Below are 21,946 nucleotides of genomic sequence, written 5' to 3'. Positions count from 1 at the left end.
CAGCCTCTACTCTTAAATGTATCCATTGAGTTTTGATGTACTTTCTAGATCTCCTTATTGTCTCTATACACAGAGGCTCACTTACTGGGAACCACTGGGAACCACGATAGGAGAGCTCGCGATGGCCAGCCTCCTTTTCTTTTGATCAAACTGATGAAATATATTGAAGTCAAGAGGAAATTGTTCACTACTCCATGGACTGGAGAAGTTTATAAATTGATAATCACCCACTGATTATAGTCACTATTTAGATACATATTTTAATTTTCATGGTAATTTTCTCTCTATATATATATACATATATCGCAGGAATGTCTTTAGACAGAAAAAAATATTGCTATAGCATTTTCCATACGGAGAGCATTTTTGCTCTAAAAAGCTCTAAACAGAAGGTGTTCCAGATGGCATTGCTTTAATGTGTAGTCTTTGTATACTTTAAAAATGATTATTTTGAAAAATAAACCTTTTTTGATCACACTTAAGGGTTTCTGCCATTTATTTGATTCTGTTACTGGGATTTAGATCCTTTACTTTCCTTTTAAGGTTTCATCAGGATTTCTTTGTGTGACAAAAAATGATCTGGTCAAATATTTGTTACTAAGTCACTGAATGTTCTTGGTCTCCAGGTCAGAGGCCATTTTTCTGAACAGTGGGGTCATACATGCACATTGACTGGAATATCCAATAGATAAAGTTAACACCTTTTCTTGCCATTTGAAAAATACTTCTTACTTAACCCATGTTATCTATGTATCTCTTTCTGCTACATAAGCCACTGTATTCACGATCTTCACATTGTGTAGTGGCAAGCCCATTTGTCAAAGACTTCTGTTACTAAACTTCTCCTGAACCATTCTGAGTTGCAATAAAGATAATATGAAAATCTTGGCTGTGTTATTGGAACCAGAAAGCAATAAATTTTCTTTTTTAATTCCACTTTTATTTTTTGAAGATTCCTTGATTCTCCTAGAGAAATGTGCATGATACCTCTCAAACCTGACAGATTTCAGCTTTAATTGCAAAATGCGGACATAAAGATGCTAACCCTGAGGAATAAGCACTGTGTCGATAATATACCACGATTATGGAACAGGCTACTTTTCTCATTTGGGGAAGATATATAGCCTAAGTTCAAGATTGTTATTTCTTATCAGCCTATTATTTGGTATCCCCTGTTCTCTTTTGAATAGTGGTTTATAGAAGCTGATACATTAGCAATACTCTTGAGGGTGAATTATCTTAAAGTGGTTTCTAAATTGCGCATGTAATTGCAAATTAAATAGTAGCCGATTGCCCACAATATCAGTTGACTGCTTTTGTAACTTTTTGATGATATAATTTGTAAAGATCGTTTAATCTGAATGTTCCCGAGGTAGACAAATCTTCTCTGACCACCCCCACAGGTTTTGCAAAAACAAGAAACTCTTCAGACATACCCTCCCTCCGTCAGAAAATTATGATACAAAATGTGTGACTATTTAAAATCAGGTGGATGCAAATATAAATATTACTTGTATTAGAAGTATATTTTATTTAGTCAAAAGCCCTTTCTAAATACTCCAATGACAGCTTTTTTGAAAGATTTGATTTAATAAAAGATAAAAGGGAAAGAAAAGATTTCTTCTATAAAAGGGTACTATTTTGAAGAATAGCATATGAATTAACTCTAGAATCTAGGTAAGGTTTCAGTAGGAAAAACTGAAGGGCCTGAGGGAGATAATTTTACTAAGATGAAAGCAATAGTTTTAGTTTCCAAGTCATTTATTTTATTTTATTTTTGGTTTGGTAGCCACACCCGGTGATGCCCAGATCTGACTCCTGAGTCTATGCTGGCAGGCTCAGAAGACCACAAGGGGTGCCAGGGATTAAACCCAGTTTGGCGGTGTGCAGTGCACATCCCCTTCCAGCTGTAGTCTCTCTTCAGCCCCAGATAGTTCAATTGTGAGGAAATTTTGTATTTGTCATTATAGGTTTTATCGAATGATCTTGATTCACGGAAGCATATAACATTGTTTTAGAGTAGCCTTTACAGTTTAAATGTTTGCGGAATGGATAATTAGATTAGTTCATCTCTCTGTGAACTAATTAAGAATTCTTCAAAATAGCTTTTTATATATTCAAAAAGTAATTGAATATTTGGGGATATTTCTTACCAGAAAGGTTTAGTCATTATTTAATCAAAGTTGAAATCACAGAGTTGACCAGCATTTGTGTTGAAAATGTCTTTTGATGCTTTGTTCAGTGTGTGTAGAGCTTAGATAAGCATCAGAGAGAAAAGTTGTTGAACTGATGCTATTAAATGTCAAACATTTACTGCACTAGATGATATATTTTAGGATTCAGCCTTTGACAAGTTGACTCAGGCCTTAACTTGTCATTACTTGTATCCTTCAGTAGTTCATAAGAAGACAGCTATACTTTCATCACGGGATTTCTTCTGACTAGAAAGAAAAAGAATTGAAGTTTGAAACATTCACAGTTAATGGCAGAATTTTATTGGTATGTTAGGAGGGACCTTGCATTTAAATTTCTTGAACTGCTTACCAAAATACACCACCTTTAAAAGGGTGTACATCATATCCCAAGCTTAATTATTAGGTTAAAAACAATAAATTTAGTAAGTTTGGTATTGGGGAAGAGTGACCCATCCAGTTGTGCTTACGGCTTTCTCCTGAGTCTGTACTCAGAGTTTACTCCTAGATGTGGTCAGGAGACCATATGTCGTGCCAGGGATCAAACCAAGATAAGCCATATGCAAGGCAAGCCCTTTACTTGGTGTACTCTCTCTAGAACTAATAAAGATTTTTTTATTCACTCTTTGATGAAAGTCTTGTGTTTATCATAATGTGATTTTCAGTTTACATAATGTAGGGAAATGGTATTTCTCAGGGAAATGACCCAGATTAATCTAGTTTCATATGAACTGATAAGACCCAGCTATAGCAGGCTTTTGAGCTCAAAATGGGTGTAAAAGAAATGAAAAGGCTAAAGCATATCAGGAGTATTAGAGCAAGTGTCAGAATTCTTCAAAAAGAAAATTAGAAAACCTGGAGGTCAAGACTACTGTGATGGTGTGGGAGATAAAACAATAGATAAAGATGTCAGAAGGCAAACAATGAAGATTACGGGCACAAATGTCAGCCAAGAAAGGAGTAGTTACAGACAGTTCAGAAGATACTTGAAGTGAGTGCAATGAGATGAGAATAGCTTTGAAGAGAAACCAAAGTAAAAGGCTTTTGCTTTATTTTAAAATTAGGGTCATTGAAATTCTAGCAATGTGAAAAATGGTTTTGCTATTGTGTAAATGTACATTATATGCATTGATAATAATCTTTGCAAACTATATTGCATTGTGGACTTAAAAGTAGAAATAGAGGGGCCGAAGCAATAGCACAGTGGGTAGGGCATTTGCCTTTCACAAGGCTGACCTGGGTTCGATTCCCAGCATCCCATATGGTTCCCCAAGCACCACCAGGAGTAATTCCTCAGTGCAGAGCCAGGAGTAACCCTTGAGCATCTCAGGGTGTGACCCAAAAAGCAAAAAAACGAAAACAAGAACAAAAACCAAAAATTAGTAATAGGAATTTGCAAGTATTTTGGATTTACCAAATGCCATTCACTTGGGACACATATATGCTTTCTTGCTTCCAGATGTAAAGTTTGAGTTATGCCAGCTAAAAAAGTCACATATATACAAGCAGCTGAGCTATTCTGAATTAGGAGGGAGCAAAAGTTCAACTCTAAGCATAGGAGGGAGATCCCCAATGATGTGTCACTGATGGACTCTTCTGGATTAGAGGATGGAGCACCATCCAAAGAGCAGGACATATTTTTGACAAAGGTCAGAAAGCGGGAGCATGTCCATGTGTATGTTTCTGGCTTGACAGTGTGTAAATGGCAGAGTTGGAGAGAAAAATAGGGGTCAGATCACAGAGGCCTTTAAATCTTCTTGCATTATTCAAGAATGGTTTGGAGAAGAACAATGACAGTAAATATTTTAACTGTGCATTTCCGGAAGATCATTCAGATGTCCCCTATTAGAGAGGTGAAGAATTGGGAAGAGGTGTCTCTTTAGAGGGAAGTTTCTGACCTCAAGGGACCATAGGAAAGCCTGAAATAAAGCAGTGTTGCATTAAAAAGGGGACAGAGTAATTCATTAGAGGACAGAAATCCAGAGAATTTTGAACCTGAACACCATGTGGCAGTGATGGCAGTGTGGGGTGAGGTGAGAGGCCAATAAACAAATTTTTTTGCTTTTTTTTTTTTTTCTGGTGGGCTCAGTGAGCAGCTGTCTAGATAGAGCGGTTTGGTATGGGAGAGGAAAAGGCTTAAGATACCTGCATTACAGTAATGTGAAGATGCCAGAAAATAAATACGAATAACCTTGGTAAATTAGCCATTAATGTCCGCTTTATTGATTTTGGTGGTAAGCACTATTTTTGTTGGTTTTTTTTTTTAATTTAGTGCTTGGGGCTCAGGGATTTCTCCTGGCAGGGCTTGGGGAACCATATGGGGTGCCAGGGATTGATTGCCTGTGCGCAAGGCAAGAGCTCTACCTCTTTACTATCTCTTCAGCACAAGAGTAACTGAACTGAAAAATAAGAGTTAAAGCTGAATGTGTTGTAACAAAAAGGCAAATTGGATGCGCGCGCGCTCTCTCTCTCTTTTTCTCTCTCTCTCAATAAAGTAATGACTACTACTGTCACTGTCATCCTGTTGCTCATCGATTTGTTCGAGCGGGCACCAGTAATGTCTCTCATTGTGAGACTTATTGTTACTGTTTTTGGCATATCCAATATGCCATGGGTAGCCTGCCAGGCTCTGCTGTGAGGGCTCCATACTCTCAGTAGCTTGCCAGGCTCTCCGAGAGGGGCGGAGGAATCGAACACGGGTCGGCTGCATGAAAGGCGAAAGCCCAACTGCTGTGCTATCGCTCCAGCCCATGATTGCTACAAGAATTTTAAAAGAAAATACAGCCATAAATATTTATTATTGTCACTGGTGATTCTTGCCAGAACAACTTCAGTTATGCAGGAAGAGAAAGAAGGAGGCTGGGGAATGAAAGGAAAGGAGACCAGAAACTCAGAGACCTTGTTCCCCTTGGGGATAAGACTATGCAGGCAATTGAAGGATTGACTTGGTATTAGTGATAGTGAGCAAAGGAAGACTCTTCCCACGACTGAGACAAGATCACTTTAATAATGAATTTTCGGATACTCTGTTTAGAAATAAGGGTTTTCTTTTAGCTTTTTTTTTAAAAAAAGCAGAACTATAATTTGAAATGCCTTTTAAATTTTACAGAACATTATACATCCATGGGCATACCAAGTTGGATTTCACAGTCTGGCATTCTGCAATTGAAAAAGCAGCAGGTACAGATGGTAATGCATTACAAGATCAGCAGCTCAGCAAAAATGACGTTCCCATTATCGTGAGCAGCTGTATAGCATTTGTTACACAGTATGGTGAGTATTACAGAGCTTTCATTCAACCCCCAGAACTTAGAGTATCTTTCTAAGTAAGTGGTACCTACATGGACCTGCATTAGAGGACTTATCAATGAAAAATGTATAGTCACTTTTCAACTAAGTGCCATTCCTTCTCCCAATAAAATTTATTTAAATCACATAATGTGCCATATTTTCCTTATCATGAATAAATGTTTTAAATACAACAATGGAAATAATTTATTTTAAATATGCACTAAAAACATTAAATATTATAATTTTAAAAGTTTTCAACTTGAGAATTAGTGGAGGTAAACTCTGGGATAGTAGATAGCATTGGACAATTTCTTGATGGGCATATGAAACGTAGATTATATGTCTCATATAAACAGGCTCAGTATGCTATTGGATGGTTACTTATGTTGAATATATAGTTTTGACTTATTTATAACAGGAAACTGAATAGTTTGCATACAGGTAGAAAAATAGATTGATTTTCACGATAAGGTAGAATTTTAAATGTATCTGAAAAGTAACCTATAAACATGAAAATTTTTATTTTCAAATTGCAATATCTTTCTCAAATTCTTTCTCCTTGTTACACATTTCCTTAATAATCTAAAAGGAAATTATTTCTTAACTATATACTTTTAAGTACACTGTATACCTCATAGTCTATAAATAAATGGTATTGATTTGAATTTTAAAATGTGGAAAAGTCAAATGATTGAGCTAATATTTGGGAAACATGTATAAACTTGTTTTCTCAATGTTAGAATTGTCTTTCAGCATATTTAGTTTTTTTAAAAAAAAGATGGGAGAGCTACAGGAAATTGTTGTGTCATTAGCACATTGAGTACCATACAACTGGTACTTACTGAGTACCAGTTGTATACTTACCACTGGTGTTGGTACTGGAAATACTATAGAGGGAGTGACCAATTAAAACAAAGTCATGGATCATATGTTCCATATTGACAATGGGCAATAAACTGATATGTAACAAAATGTTATATAATGTTATGATGAAAATGATTTCTTGTATATTATGTGTATAATCTGTATCTTCTGGGAAGAATGGTATTTTGCTGAAGTACTTTGCTTATACTCCAGTCACAATTTTAATTAATATTCAAGCTAATTGTATTTGAATATATAGCATCTGTCACTATAGGCTCACATACGTGAATATTACTCTTATGAAACTCATTTCTCTGATAAAAAGTTTCTCATCAGCTCTAGTCATGTATTTTACATGGTATAAGAAAATTTCATCCTAGTTTATTAATCATTCAGTATTAGCATACTTACATTTAATGAATTTAAGTTGTTCACATATTACATTTAGCAAGAATATAACCTCATTGGAAATTCTCATACCATGTTAATTTCATAATGTTGTGGGGTCTTTCTAAAGGTGAGAAATGATTAAAATAACTTAAGTAGTTCTATTATATCCAGTTTAATGTTACTCTGGGGAAATCTGTGAAGTTTCTCTGTGATGTTTATTTGAATTTCAAAATCACTAAGCATTTGATTGCTTTCAGCTAAATTTCATATATTATAGCCATTTTGTAACTCTAGTACAAGGTACATTAACTTGTATATTAAAGTCATAAAGCCAATGAAAGACTCATAATGTTTTGTTTTTCTTTTTTAATTGAGCATAACATGGAAAAAACCAATGTAACTAGCTTATATGGAAGAGAAGATTTAATATGATCTTAGAAAATGACCATTAATTATAGGATATAGTTAGTTGACTAAAATATTTTTAGTCACTGTATTTTGAACTTCATGACCTTTTGGTTAAAATCTAAAATCATTACTAAAATTTAATGTAATCAGTATAAAAGTTCCCATGAAATTTCTCCAACAACATAGAACACATAGTACTAAAATTATGGAATTACATCCCCCCTGAAATATTCAAAATGTATTGAGATAAAAGATGTGAGGAACTTTATTCCCTGATTTCAGATTATACTATAGAGCTATTAGTGCAAAACAGTATGGTTTGGAATAAGCGCAGGCATTCATACCAATGAGTAGTATTGAGAACCCAGTAATAAACCCTGGAATATATGAGACATTAAATTACAACAAAAAAGTCGGAAGTTTGAAATATAGAAAAGAAAAGAACAACTTTTCCAAAGTGTGTGGAGAAAACTGGTTAGCCATGAGTAATAAAATTAAATCGGAGCACATACATAGAATACAGACAAGTTAACACAAGTGGATTAAAGAGACATTTGTTAGACTTGAATATATAAAATTGCATGGAAAAAGAAAGCATGGACAAAACACTCTATAATACTGGCTTCAGTAGTGTCTTCAGTGATCTATCTCAATTAGAATGGAAAGATAAAGAAAATATATATCAGAATAATTAGCTTCTGCAATGTGAAAGAACTGAACTCACTGAGAGAAAATGCTGAACCAGAGAAGCAGTGTGCATTGATGCATTTGATGAAGGCTGATATTCAGGATACATGAGGAACCTACACATCTCAACAATAAAAACAAACAGACTCATCAGAAAATGAGAGAAATAGGTGAACAAACTATTGTCAAGCGAAGACATGCAGATGACCAATCAGCACATGAAAAAATAATAATTATCTTTGATTATATGGGGAAAGCAAATCAGAATGCCATGCCACTTCACACCAGTGAAAAGCCCCTCTCTCCATCGAAAAGGCAAGAAACAGGTACAGGCAGGATATGATGAAAAGTCACCCTCATTACCTACCAGTGGTAATGTAAACTGGTTCAGCATCTGTGAAAAATAATGTGGAGATGTCTCAAAACTTTTAAAATAGAACTATCAAATGATCCAACACTTCCTTCCCCAGGCATCTATTTCAAGAACATAAAACCACTGATTCCAAAAAAGAAATGCACAATAGAGCCAAGATCTGGAAACAACCAAAATTCCCATAATATGGGTAGATAAAAAATTGGGAGCATATGTACAAAGCAGAAAACTGCTTGGCTATAAGACATGATGAAATTTTGCTTTGTCCTTGACAAGCTTAGCTAAATTTGTCAGAGAAAGGAAAACCTAAATGTTTTAACTAGTATGAAATTTAAAGACACATAGCAGGAGACTAGACAGTGTCTAATTAAAACAAACCCTTTGATTCTGAAAATAGGACCAAGATTTCTGAGGGGAGTTGTGGGGAGTGTATGGAAGGTAGTGAAGTATATACTGTAGTCAGTATGATGGAGGGATATTACATCTTCTTGTTGGGTGTGGCATGGTAACATTGTATCTTTAACAAGGTGATGGTGCCATGTTCCATCAGTGATTCTTGAATGTGGCTTCATTACCACAAATTTCAGTGTCAGTATCAGCATTAAACCATCATTCCCTTAAAACTAAAAGACCATTTTTTGTGTTGTTTTTTATTTGGGCACCATACCTGGCACTGCTCAGGGGACCATTCATGGGATCTGGGCCATATGCGAAGCTAGTGCCTCAGCAGCTGTACTTTCTCTCTGGCTCTCATAAAGTCCTTAAAAAACAAACAAACAAACAAACTGAATGACCATGAGATACACAGTTACAAAGTTGTTCATAATCAGGTTTCAGTCATACTATATTCCATCACTCATCCCTCCACCATTGTACATTTCCCACCACCAATGTCCCTACTTTCCTCTGATACCCCCTTCTTCAGGAGGCATTCTCTTCCTTCCTCTCCCCTCCACTCTCCTTTCGTCCTCTCCCTCCCCCCTCTTGCTTCCCCCACCCCCTTCCTCTCCTTCTCTTTCTCCCTCCCATCTCCCCACTGCTTTTGGGCATTATGGTTTGCAGTACACACACTGAGAAGTTATTGTGTTTGTCCCTTTACCTACTTTCAGCACACTGTTCTTACCCAGAGTGATCATTTCTAAGTATCTTTGTGATATTATTCCCTCCTCTATCCCCCGCACTGAGGGCAGGCTTTCAACTGGAGGACCAACCCTTTTCATTAAGTTCATTTTTCTGGTTTGGTTTGTTCTTGTGTCAGGATTTGAACTTGACTTGTTTGAATTATATATTTTTTAAGTTTTAATATTTGAATGAATTATGATTGTTCTTGTCAAAATTCATGTAGATAGTATTGTGTTCATCATCATCCCGTTGACTGTCGAATTTCTTGAGTGGTCTCAGTAACATCTCCATTCATCCTAGCCCTGAGAGGGTCAGGGGAATGAGACCCAGCTTGTTAGTGGTTTTGGCATATGAATACACCATGGGGAGTTTTCGAGGCTCTCCCATGTGGGCAGGAAACTCTGGTTAGCTTGCCAATTTCTCCCAGAGGGAGAAGTAGGCTATAAGATACTGCGTAGCCGCAAAGCAGCCACGCGCTTCCGGGAGCTTGCTTCTTAAAATTGTGTTATTGAACACAATTCAGTGTATTTCACATTTCAGTAACATTTTGAGTGCTAGCTATTGAAAATTGAATCAACAGCGTACTATGTCAGAAACTCGTCGATTTTAAAAAATAGAATTTGCTAATTCTTACAGTTAGAGAGCATTATTTCTTGATGTTATTCTATGTGCTGTGTACCTGCAGGATACACCCAAAGAATAAGACATGTGTTTAAGAGTATATACATTTAGGGATCAAACATAAACAAGTAGGCAGACAGTTATATTTCAGTTGTGCAAGTTGTTTGGTACAGAGGTTCAGGAGTTGGTAATTTCACACAGAGGAGGTCATTGAGGCTTTATGGTGCAGCATGGTGCTACAGGGAAAATCTGAGCTCATTAGGAGGGAATTGTGTGTACCCAGGAGGAGTCCTGAGGGAGTTCTCTGCTTAGAGAACTTTGACTAGTTCAATGTAGCCAGAGCTCAGCCTGAGAAGAGGGAGCAGATGGGAGGGTTAGGGGGATTCACATGGAGTCTTGTATAATGTAATAAAAGCTTCCAACTTTGCCCTCTGAGCAGTGGGAAGCCACAGAGATTCAGTGCCTTGGTAATACCAACAGGCCTCTCTTTTAGGTATTGTCATCGTTGGCAGGATAGCCTGGGAAACTGAACAGAGACGGGCAGTGAGTTATAACAAGGTGGTGAGGCTTTGTGTGCACAAAATAATGAAGGGAAAGGAAGAATGGGACAGTTGTGAGAGCAGTATCTTAATTAAAAACCAATGTGATGTGATATCTGGTTTTTATTTTTAATGTGCTGTGAAAGCAAGTGTATGAACTGAAAAGGACCAGAATGAAGACAGTACCCTGTGTTGAAGTAGTGAAACAAGATAAAGAACACATTGGGATTGGGAGATGAAATAGAAAATGGGCCAGGAGATGAAATCCCTTGTAGATTACTTGTCTATTTAATATGTGGCGTGTGTGTGTGTGTATGTGCGCACACACACTTATCTAGAGAGCATTTATATTAAATGTATGTATTTGAATCTAAAGATGGCTTCATTTTAGTTTAATCAAATCATGATGAGGATTTTCTTTTGCTTAGCATTTAATCATTTTTAATATGCAAAGTGAATTCTGATATGAGACTTTTTAATGCAACTTTCCTTTTCTTAATAGGTTTAGGGTACAAATATATCTATCAAAAGAATGGCGATCCTCTGCACATAAGCGAACTCCTGGAAAGTTTTAAAAAAGATGCAAGAAGTTTTAAATTGAGGGCTGGAAAACATCAGCTTGAAGATGTGACGGGAGTACTGAAAAGATTCCTCTCTGACATTGATGACGCCGTTCTTACTAAGGAGCTGTATCCTTATTGGATTTCTGCTTTAGGTAATATATGTAGAACAGAGAAGATAATATAAGTTGTTTTCATTTTTTTCTTTCTCCTTTTGTTTTGGGGCCATACCTGGTGATGTTCAGGGGTAACTGCTGGCTTTATAGTCAGAAATTACTGTTAACAGTACTGGGGGGATGATATGGGTTGTCAGGGACCAAACACTGGTCAGCTATGTATGTGCATGGTAAGCACCCTGCCTTCTGTACTATTGCTCCAGCCCTATATGTTGTTTTCTAATTTCACACATAGACTTTAAAAAATCACTTTGATGCTCTGAATTGTTAATTGCAAAGAGCAATGTGCATAATGGCTATTGACAGCAATTATGTAAATATAAGTAATTTCTGATGTTTTATGCAGTTAGAGTTAGATTCTTTAATACTCTTCAAATTGGGAACTGTTATAGACAAATCTGTGCTATTAATTTCTCATTGAAATTAAAACAAAGGGTTTAAAATGAGATTGTTTTTATAAGATATCCCTGCATAGTTGTTTTCTGTTTCTCCTACTATTTATTCTTTCTCTTTAGAATATATAATCAGACTTTTCTTTTTGACCTTCGTTTTTTTCTAAATTATAGCTCTGCTACACTGTAAGAAAACCTATTTAGAAAATGACCCCATACAAGTTATTAAATCACTTCATTGGATCATTTTGATTTCAGCTAAACCGTATTTACATTTATATCTATTAATTAAATAACTCATTTATGAAAATTGCAACAATAAGACTTTTAAGTATATCTTGCTTATAATATTTTAGTATAACTATTTTCTTTTTTATGTGTTCTTTAACTTTCTCCTAATACCTACGATTCATATACATACAATATCAATAAAAAAACATTTTTCATGTATACATTCAAGTATCACTGTATCACAGTCATCCCGTTTCTCATCAATTTGCTCTAGCGGGCACCAGTAATGTCTCCATTGTTAGACTTGCTGTTACTGTTTTTGGCATATTGCCATGGGTAGGTTGCCAGTTCTGCCCTGCAGGTGGGATACTTTCGGTAGCTTGCCGGGTTCTCTGAGAGGGACGGAGGAATTGAACCTGGGTCGGCCACATGCAAGGCAAACACACTACCTGCTGTGCTATCGCTCCAGCCATTCAAGTAATTGTTTCAAATACTTTTTTTAAAATTTTTAATTATTGAATCGCTGTGGGATACTGTTATAAGCTTTCATGTTTGAGTTTGTCATACAATGATCAAACACCAATCCCTCCACTAGTGCACATTCTCCACCACCAATGTCCCCAGTATACCCCCCTTTCCAACCCTCACCCTGCCTCCATGGCAGACAGTTTCTCCCATACTCTCTCTACTTATAGGCATTACACTCTACAATACGGATACTTTATCTACTTTCAGCACACATCTCCCATTCCGAAACATTCCTCCAACCATCATTGACTTAGTGATCCCTTCTTTATTCCAGCTGCCTTCTCCTCCAGCTCATGAGACAGGCTTCCAACTATGGGGCAGTATTCCTGGCCCTTGTGTCTACTGTCCTTGGGTGCCCATATCATATTATTTTATATTCCACAAATGAGTGCAGTCCTTCTGTGTCTGTCGCTCTCTTCCTGACTCATTTCACTTAGCATGATACTTAACATGTCCATCCACTTGTAAGCAAATTTCATGACTTCAATTTTTCTAACAGCTGCATAGTATCCCATTGTGTAGATGTACAAAGTTTCTTTAACCAGTCATCTGTTGTCAGGCACTCGGATTTTTTCCAGATTCTGGCTATTGTTTACAGTGGTGCAGTGAACATATAGGTGCAGTTCAACTGTGCTTTTTTTGTACTCTAGAAATATGTTTCCAGAAATGGTATTGCAGGGTCATATGGAATCTCAATTTCTAGTTTTTTAAGGAAAGTTCATATTGTTTTCCCAAAAGGCTGGACTAGTTGGCATTCCCACCAACAGTGAAAATGCGTCCCTTTTTCCCCACATCCATGCCAGCACTGGTGGCTTTTGTTCTTTTGAATGTGTGCCAGTCTCTGTGGTGTGAGATGATATCTCATTGTTATTTTTATTTGCATCTCCCTGATTATTAGCAATGTGGAGCATTTTTTTTGTGCCTTTTGGCCATTTGTATTTCTTTTTTGAGGAAGTTTCAGTTCATTTCTTCTCCCCATTTTTTTATGCAGTTGGTGGTGTTTTTCTTGTACAATTCTACTAGTGTCTTGTATATTCTGGATATTAATCCCTTATCAGATGAGTATTGGGTAAATTCCCATTTTGTGGGCGCTCTCTGTATTTTAGTCACTGTTTCTTTTGAAGTGCAGAAGGTGCTTAGTTACAAGTAGTCCCATTTGTTTATGTTTGTTTTCACTTGCTTGGTCAGTGATGTTTCATCCGTTGAACTTCAGTAGCGTAGAGGGTTCTGCCGACATTTTCCTCCATGTATCATGGATTCATGTCTAATATTGAGGTCTTTAATCCACCTTGATCTGACTTTGGTGTCTGGCATTAGACAGAGGTCAAAGTCCATTTTTTGCAGATAGCTATCCAGTTTTCCCAGCATCACTTGTTGAAGAGACTCTCCTTATTCCACTTCACATTTCTTGCTCTGTTGTCAAATATTAAGTGGTCATATATTTGAGAGTTTGTGACAGAATATTCAATTCTGTTGCATTGGTCTGTGAGTCTGTTTCTAGCCCAATACCATGCTGTATTATTTAGTACGGCTTTGTAGTAGAGTTTGAAGTTGGGGAAAGTGATGCCACTCATCTTCTTTTTCTCAAGGATTACTTTAACTATTTGTGGGCGTTTATTGTTCTATATGAATTTCAGGAGTATATTGTTTATTTCTTTGAAAAATGTGATGGGTATCCTGATAGGGACTGCATTAAATCTGTGTACTGCTTTGGGGAGTATTGCCATTTTGATAATGTTAATCCTCCCTATATACGAACAGGGGATGTGTCTCCATTTTCTAATGTCCTCTTTTATTTATTGAAGTAGTATTTTGTGATTTTCCTTGCATAGGTCCTTCACCACTTTGGTTAAGCTGATTCAGAGGTACTTGATTTTCTGAGGAACTGTTGTGAATGGTATTGTTTTTTTTAATATCTCTTTCTTCTCTTTCATTATTTGTATATAAGAAAGCCATGGACTTTTGGGTATTGATTTTTTAGACTGCCACTTTACAGAGTTACTGTTTCTAGGATCTTTTCTGTAGAGTCTTTAGGGTTTTCTAAGTAGGGTATCATATCAACTGCAAATAGTGATAGCTTGACCTCTTCCTTTCTTATGTGTATGCCCTTGATATCTTTTTCTTGCCTAACTGCTATGGCGAGTACTTCCAGTACCATATTGAATAGGAGTGGCAAGAGGGGGCAATCTTGTCTTGTGCTGTCTTAGAGGGAAGGCTTTTATTTTTTCCCCATTTAGAATGATGCTTTCTGGGGACTTGCTTTGACTATATTGAGGAAAGTTCCTTTGATGCTGCTTTTGCTGAGAGTTTTCATGAAAAATGGATGCTGGATCTTGTCAAATTCTTTCTCTACATCTATTGATATGATCATATGGTTTCTATGATTTTTTTATTGATATGATCAATTATGTTGATTGACTTGTGAATGTTAAACCATCCTTGCATTCCCAGGATGAATACTACTTGATCATGGTGTATGATCTTTTTGATGACTTCATGGATTCTGTTTGCTAGGATTTTTTTGAGAATCCTTAGGTATCTGTGCTCATCAGGGATATCGGCCTGTAATTCTTTTCCTTTGTGGTATCTCTGTCTGCTTTTGGTATCAGGGTGGTATTTGCTTCATAGAAACTGTTTGGAAATGTTTCTGATACTTCAATTTCCTGGAAAAGCATAAAGAGGATTGGGAGTAAGTCCTCTTTAAAGATTTGGAAGAATTCACTGGTGAATCCATCTCAGCCAGGACTTTTGTGCTTGGGGAGACTTTGTTACCGTTTCAATTTCCTTGATGGTGATAGATATATTTGGGTGTTCCGGGTCTTCTTGGTTCAGCCTTGGAAGGCTATATGAATCCAGGAATTTACCCATTTTCTTGAGATTTTCTTGTTTTGTGGCATAAAGCTTCTCAAAGTAATCTCTGAGGATCCTTTGAATTTCTGTAGTTTCTGTTGTGATGCCCACCTTTTTATTTCTGATTTGGTTTATTAGCCTTTGACTCTGAGTCTGTGTTTGCTCTAACTGTTCAGATGTATTTCTTGCAGGCAGCAGAATGTTGGGTTCAATTTTCTAATCCATCCTTCCAGTCTGTGTCTTTTAATTGGTGCATTTAGCCCATTGACACTGAGAGAGATTATTTTTATCGGGTTTTATCCCATTTTATTTTGCCAAATTTTGGTATATTTGAGGTATAATGTCTTGTCTTAAAGTAGCCCGTTTAGTTGTTCTTGTAACCGTGGGTTTGACTCTGTGAAGTTTCTGATGTGTTGTTTGTCTGTGAAGCTGTGTGTTGTTCCTTTTGATATGAATGAGAGTCTAGCTGGGTAAAGTATTTGTGGTGAGGCATTTATTTCATTGAGTTTTTTCCTTATATCCCACCACTGTTTTCGGACCCTGAAGGTTTCATCAGATAAGTCAGCTGTCAATATTAAGAATGCTCCTTTACAGGCAATTTCTTACTTTGGTCTTGCTGCTTTGAGAATTTTGTCTCTGTCCAAGGTATTTGTCATTTTGATCAGGATGTGTCTTGGGGTATTTTTATTTGGATTTCTTCTAGCTCATACCCTTAGGGCCTCCTGATTGTGGTCGCATGTGTTGTAGAAATGATGTATGTCTTTGACAGTTTCTTCATCAATTTTCTTCCTGTCCCTCTGGGACTCCAATCATTCTTATGTTATTCCTCTTGGCTTCATCCCAATTTTCTCTTGACATCTGTTCACTGATTGGGAGTCTCTTTTCCATTTTATGCTCTTTTCTGGAGATTCTGTACACTTCATCTTGGAGCTCACTGATTCTGTCCTCAGCAGCTGTTACTTTGCTGCTGAAGCCCTCCACCGAGTTTCTCAATTCACCTACCAGGTTTTTCATATCTGTCATTTCTGTTTGTAATTTTGTTTGCATTTTCCTCATTCCTGCTCTCAAATCCTCTTGTATTTTAGTGGCAGTGCATTCCATTGTTTCTTTTAGCTCCCTATGCATCCTGAATAGCTCCCTTCTAAATTCCTTGTCAGAGAGGTTGTATAGGTCACTATTACTGGTTGAGTCACCTAGGCTTCCTTCTTCTCTCACTAAGCCCGGTGGATTTCTGCGTTGCTTTACTTTTGTGACCTGTGTGATTTGAACTTTCATGCTCACTGTTCCTATTGTGTTTTGGTGCAATCTTAATTGAGGTAGGGCTAATGACTTCTTGGCCTAATGTGTTTCTGGTGGTCAAGATGCCCTAGTGAAAGTTCCACGTAACAGACTAACTTATAGTTCTTATGGGATATGGAGAGGAATAACTCGCAGCCACAGCTCCAAGAAGCACCCCCACTGGGCCAGTACCTGGATAGGAGGAGGAAAGGTGGTTCCTAGGTTGGCTGTTACTAGCGTTGTCAATCTATCTTCCTGTCGCCCGCAGTTCTAACTTTAAACCGGCTCTGTACGGATCCTTTCCATGCCGCAGCCTCAGGAAGCATCCCAAATTTTCATTTTTTTTCAATCTTCCAATTTTACTTTAACTTACTCACCTATTTCTCCTTATATTTATTGTTTAAGGATTTTTTTAAATGGCCTTTGAGGGGTCAGAGAGGTAGTACAGCAGGTAGGGAATTTGCATTGCAGGTGCCTGACCTGGATTCAAATTTCAGCACCTCATATTTTCCCCTGAACCCCGCAAAAAGTGATCCCAGAGAAGAGAACCAGAAGTAAGCTGTGAGTGTGACTTTGTGTGACCCAAAAACCAAACAAAGGAACAAACAAAAAAATGACCTTGGAATTTGACTCCACAAACTATTTCTGATGTTTGTAATTTTTCTTTTCTTTCTGGGTCACACCCAGCAATGCACAGGAGTTCCTCCTGGCTCTGCACTCAGAAATTACTCCAGGCAGTGCTCAGGGGACCATATGGGATGCTGGGATTCGAACCCGGGTGGGCCGCATACAAGACAAACACCCTACCCGCTGTGCTATCACTCCAGCCCCGTTGTTTGTAAATTATTCACTCTAAAACATAAAGTGGTATTTGAATGAATTAATTTGAAATAATATTACAACACAATCATTACATAAAATTTCTCTGTGTTGGACTGGAGAGATGGTATAGCAGGTGTGGGTCTTATCTTGCTCACGCCAACATGGTTCAATCCCCAGCACTACATATTAGTGTTAGCCAAGAATAAACCTGAGCACCAACTGTGCCAAAGGGGCCCCCCAAAATGGACTTTTTTTCAGAAAAAAATATTAGTATCTCAAGAATTTTTGCTAAAGAAAGGTTTTCACAACCCAACTATAAAATTTAAAAGTTGTTTTTTTTTTTAAATTTGATATTTATCAAATAAGTTAAACTCTAACACAGGAAAAACTCATTGTACAATATCTGTGTATAGAATATCGGAGCAAGAGAACATGAAGCCGTGTTTAGCATCACTGCATAGAGTAAACCCTTACTTAATATTTCTGTCATTTATAACAAGAAGTAATGCTACAGTAAATCTTTAACATTGTCATCAATAGTGTCTTGAAAACTGGAACATAACCATGTTGATGCCGCTTGAATTAAGAATGGTTGGAGTTATTTTTTCTTAGCATTATAGTGAAATATTGAAGAAAATCATGCTCTTTGAAGATGTGCTGAATCTCTCTATTTTATCTTGTTTTATTTTGTCTTTTAAATAGTCTTAATTTAGGCCCCATGATTTACAGTGTTATTCATAGTTGAGTTTCAGGTATAAACTTTTCAACATTTATATGTCACCCGTGTCAGCTTCCCGCCACCAGTCATCCCCTTTCCCGTCCCATCTTCCATGCCTAGTCTGTCTCTGTGACAGGCACATTTTAAAATTTGCTTGCTGTAGTCTGGATCTTCTGTTGTCAGCTGTGTTGGTTCTCTGGTTCAGATATATAGTTACCCAATGCCTGTTCACACCCAGTGTGCTGAGGCTCCTGTCAGCCTCCCTCCACCTGCCTCTTCTTCCTTTATCCCCTTCAGTTTGTTTTTCCTTCCTTATCCTCCTTAGCTCTGTAGTTTAGGTTCCAGGGTGCTCTAGGTATCCCCCTTGATGCCTTACTTTCCCTTGTCCTGTTATTTTATACCACAGATAAGTGATTTCATCTGATATTTGTCTCTCTTCTTCTGATGTCCTTCGTTCAACATGTTAGCTACGAGTTCTAACCGAGTTGTGGCAAATTGCAGGATTTCATTCTTCAATACAGCTGTATAGTATTTCATTATCTTGGTTTTTAAATGAGATACCTGCAACCGATGACAAATGTTTTCTCTGAAGTTGTTAACCCCATGGACATAGTCTTCACTGCCATTAATGTAGTAGGAAGAAGATGGACAGAGATGGGATATGTAGAGATGTGTGGAGAGAGAGATTTTTGTAGAGAGACTGTGCCCTGGATGTTCATTCTTGGAGAATTTACATGGAAAGGGATTTAAACAATGGGTCAAAGATCCCTCAAGCCCTTTAATTGTAGATTCATTGTATCCTGCACTGACTTCCAGACGTGCCCATCTTGACTCTAATTACGATTAACCAGAGCTCACTGCACCCAGTGAGCATAGCTTGTAGCAGAGCTCCTTTGGGTCCTGTACACCTGAGATGAGAAAAGCTATGGTGCCATGCTGTAACAGTGTTCTCTTCCTCTCCAAACGCTGTTAAAGCACAAGTTAGTACCATTGAGAGATCTGAAATTCTGTATTAGGTGAAGGGTTCATTGCACTTTCTGTATGGTCTGAAATATGATTTACTTTCAAATCGCTTAAACCTTTCACTGAAAATATTTGCTTTTTTCCTTGTAAACTATCTGACAGTAGTCTGTACTAATGCGATTTCTTGTTATAGTGGCATTGGTTGTATTTTATTGAATAGGTGTAGTTACCATCTCCTGTTAAAATTTTAAGGATATGAACTATATGTGCTGTTTGTGCTCTATAAGGGATGGTAGACAATTCTTTGTGCTATATAAGGGATGGTAGACAATTCTTTATGTGCCTGAAGAATATTTTTAATATGTTTTTTTAAGCTCTTGCTTTTAGACTGTTACCTATTAGCCTAATTTAGCCGATATGTGAACATGTTTACTTTAGAAGATCTTGTGTGCAGCCTAAATAAATACAGATAAGTCACCAGTTCTGGGATTGAATGTGTGGCACTTTAAACACCACATACTGTAAAGGTCCCTGCATTGCCAGGGATTGCAGTGCTCTTGATAAAATTTTGTGTGCCTGGGGCCAAAGCAACAGAGCAGTTGTTAGGGTGCTTGCCTTGCACACTGCTGAGCTGGTTCAGTGCAATCCGTGGCACCCCTTTGGTCCCCTGAATCCCTGAGTGCAGAGCCAGGAGTAAGCCCTGAACCCCACCAGGTGAGGCCCCAAAAGAAACAAACAAAGAGAGTAGTGTTTTATTTTTTTAATAGAATCATTAATTGGCTGCAGGTTTTCTTTGACTATGTAAGCTAGAGTTACATACGAAGGAAATAAGAATTTTGTTTCCAAAGGTTGTTGGGAATTAAGAGGGCATGTAAAATAAATTCAGTCCCCTTTATTTGGAAACAAAGTACAGTTATTGTTTGAAGATGTGTGTGTATACATACGTGTGTGTGTATATGTGTGTGTGTTTCATGACCTACTAGATAGACCAAACCACTTGTGTATCCTCATCCTATCACTTGGCTTCACAATATTTGCTGTGGCCCCTCATTTACATAGTTTTCACCTGCAGTATCTTTGGGGTATCCTTGGAGTGTTACTGCCCCCTGTTGAGAAACACTGGTATTGGGCATTGGTGTAGTTTCTCCAATGTTTCACTTCTTGGTTAGAGGGTAAGAGTAATTCCTTCTGGCCCTGCTCTCCGTGTCTCCTCCGTGTGTCCACTGCAGAGGCAGAAGCTTGATCCTGCTTTGTTTCATATGTATTACAGCCCGTACGTGATTTGATCTGTTGCATACTTAACTTCCCTAAAGAATTGAAGATACTAGGACTCTTAAAAGTCCTTTGCATGGATAATGTACCTCTAATACCTCTGGGATGGTTCATAGGAGAAGACTTTTTCTCACTTTTTTTCACAAGGAAAAAAGAGAGTTAAAATTTCACTTTTCAGATGCAAGTCTCGAGTATGAATAGTGCTAGCAGAGATAAAATACTTTTGTTGCATCTTATCAATTTGTATTTCAATTTGTTATTACCAGATTTTTTTTCCTGTTAGGTACGGTTTAGTGTTCCACAAAATAGAATAGTTTTTAATGCAAATGTGGACTTTGAAATTGCTTTACTTTTAATTATAAGGTATAAGAACTTTGGCATATAGCTACATAATGTTTGCATGAGTAATATTTTTTCTATTTTTTGTTAAAATGTGAATGTATCACCAGTGAATTGTACTTGCAAATACTGTTTTACTGTATAGGTAAAGGAAATTTTATAATATTATATCCTAGTTTAGGCACATAAAGATTTTTTTTAAATCTTCAGATACCCAAGAGGACAAAGAAAGAATTAAAAAATATGGAGCATTTATAAGGACTCTTCCAGGCGTCAACCGAGCAACATTGGCAGCTGTGATTGAACATCTTTACCGGTAGGCGAATTCCCAAACACAAACATTTCTAGGCCGTGTATGTGTGTGTATATATAATGCATATATTATATATTCACATACACATTAGATATGATATATAGTTACGTATACATAATCCCAATGAGTCATTACTTCTTCAATAATAAGTATTGTGGATAACTTTTTTTCCTGTGACTACAGATTTTTCTTTTACTGTACCTTAAAAATCATTTCAGAATGAAACTCTGAAATATAATTCTAACATCTCTATAATTAAGATGCTTTTCATATGCTTTGATGAATGAATATCAGTAGGTATAGTGTTTTAATATTGTACCCCTAAACCAAAAATGTGTACAGCAATGTTATGTCACTAAGAACAGCAAAAATACACAGTTTAGGTAAATATCATGAGAACTTTTTAGTATCTAAGAATTTAATATCAGACACTATCCTTCCATACCTTAAGCAAGAATTTCTAAACTCCTTTTAAAAGGATGTTGGAGAATAGAAAGAAGGGTTCTAGAATTCTCCAAACTCAGAATATGCCTGAACATTTTCTCACAGTTGACTGAAACCTCTTTGTATATTATTTCTTTTTCTAATCTAACCTTCCTATTTTAGTGTCTGAATGTTGATTTTAATAGTAAACTATTTCTGTGTCAGCCCACATAAGTTCATTCATTTAGAGCGTAGGACTGTAACAGTAACTTCTGAAATGAGATCTGATGGATAAAGATGTTTGAAAATAACTATTTAAGATAAAACAAAAAGGTTTGCCTATGTTGCTAGCAACAGAAGTTATTGCAAACATTTTATAAGTATGAATACTGATAAGGAATATATTGCTGTATCTTCATTCATGGATAAAATATTGAATCAAATTCTGTTCAACTAAAGTCTACTAAAAGTGCCTTACTGCTGGAAGTCTGTATTTAGAAGTATTTCAGATTTTGATTTCTTTTGTGCGCTCTCTCTCTCTCTCTCTCTCTCTCTCTCTCTCTCAAATCATTGTTACTTCTCATACATGTAAAC

The 21,946-nt window shown here is 36.9% G+C and overlaps 1 protein-coding gene across 2 annotated transcripts in view; it reads left to right on the top strand.

The window, feature by feature from the left end:
• ARAP2 (ArfGAP with RhoGAP domain, ankyrin repeat and PH domain 2) overlaps window positions 1-21,946 on the top strand; it is a 193,079-nt gene that overhangs the window by 118,023 nt on the left and 53,110 nt on the right. For both annotated transcript variants that reach the window (XM_055138467.1, XM_055138468.1), the window contains exons 20-22: window positions 5,302-5,465; window positions 10,990-11,202; window positions 20,827-20,932. In XM_055138467.1, coding sequence (XP_054994442.1) covers window positions 5,302-5,465; window positions 10,990-11,202; window positions 20,827-20,932 — 483 coding nt within the window. The remainder of the gene's footprint in view (window positions 1-5,301; window positions 5,466-10,989; window positions 11,203-20,826; window positions 20,933-21,946) is intronic.

Source organism: Sorex araneus, chromosome 5 (genome assembly GCF_027595985.1).
Source record: "Sorex araneus isolate mSorAra2 chromosome 5, mSorAra2.pri, whole genome shotgun sequence".
Taxonomy (NCBI): domain Eukaryota; kingdom Metazoa; phylum Chordata; class Mammalia; order Eulipotyphla; family Soricidae; genus Sorex; species Sorex araneus.
This window is presented reverse-complemented; position numbering and strand designations above follow the sequence as displayed.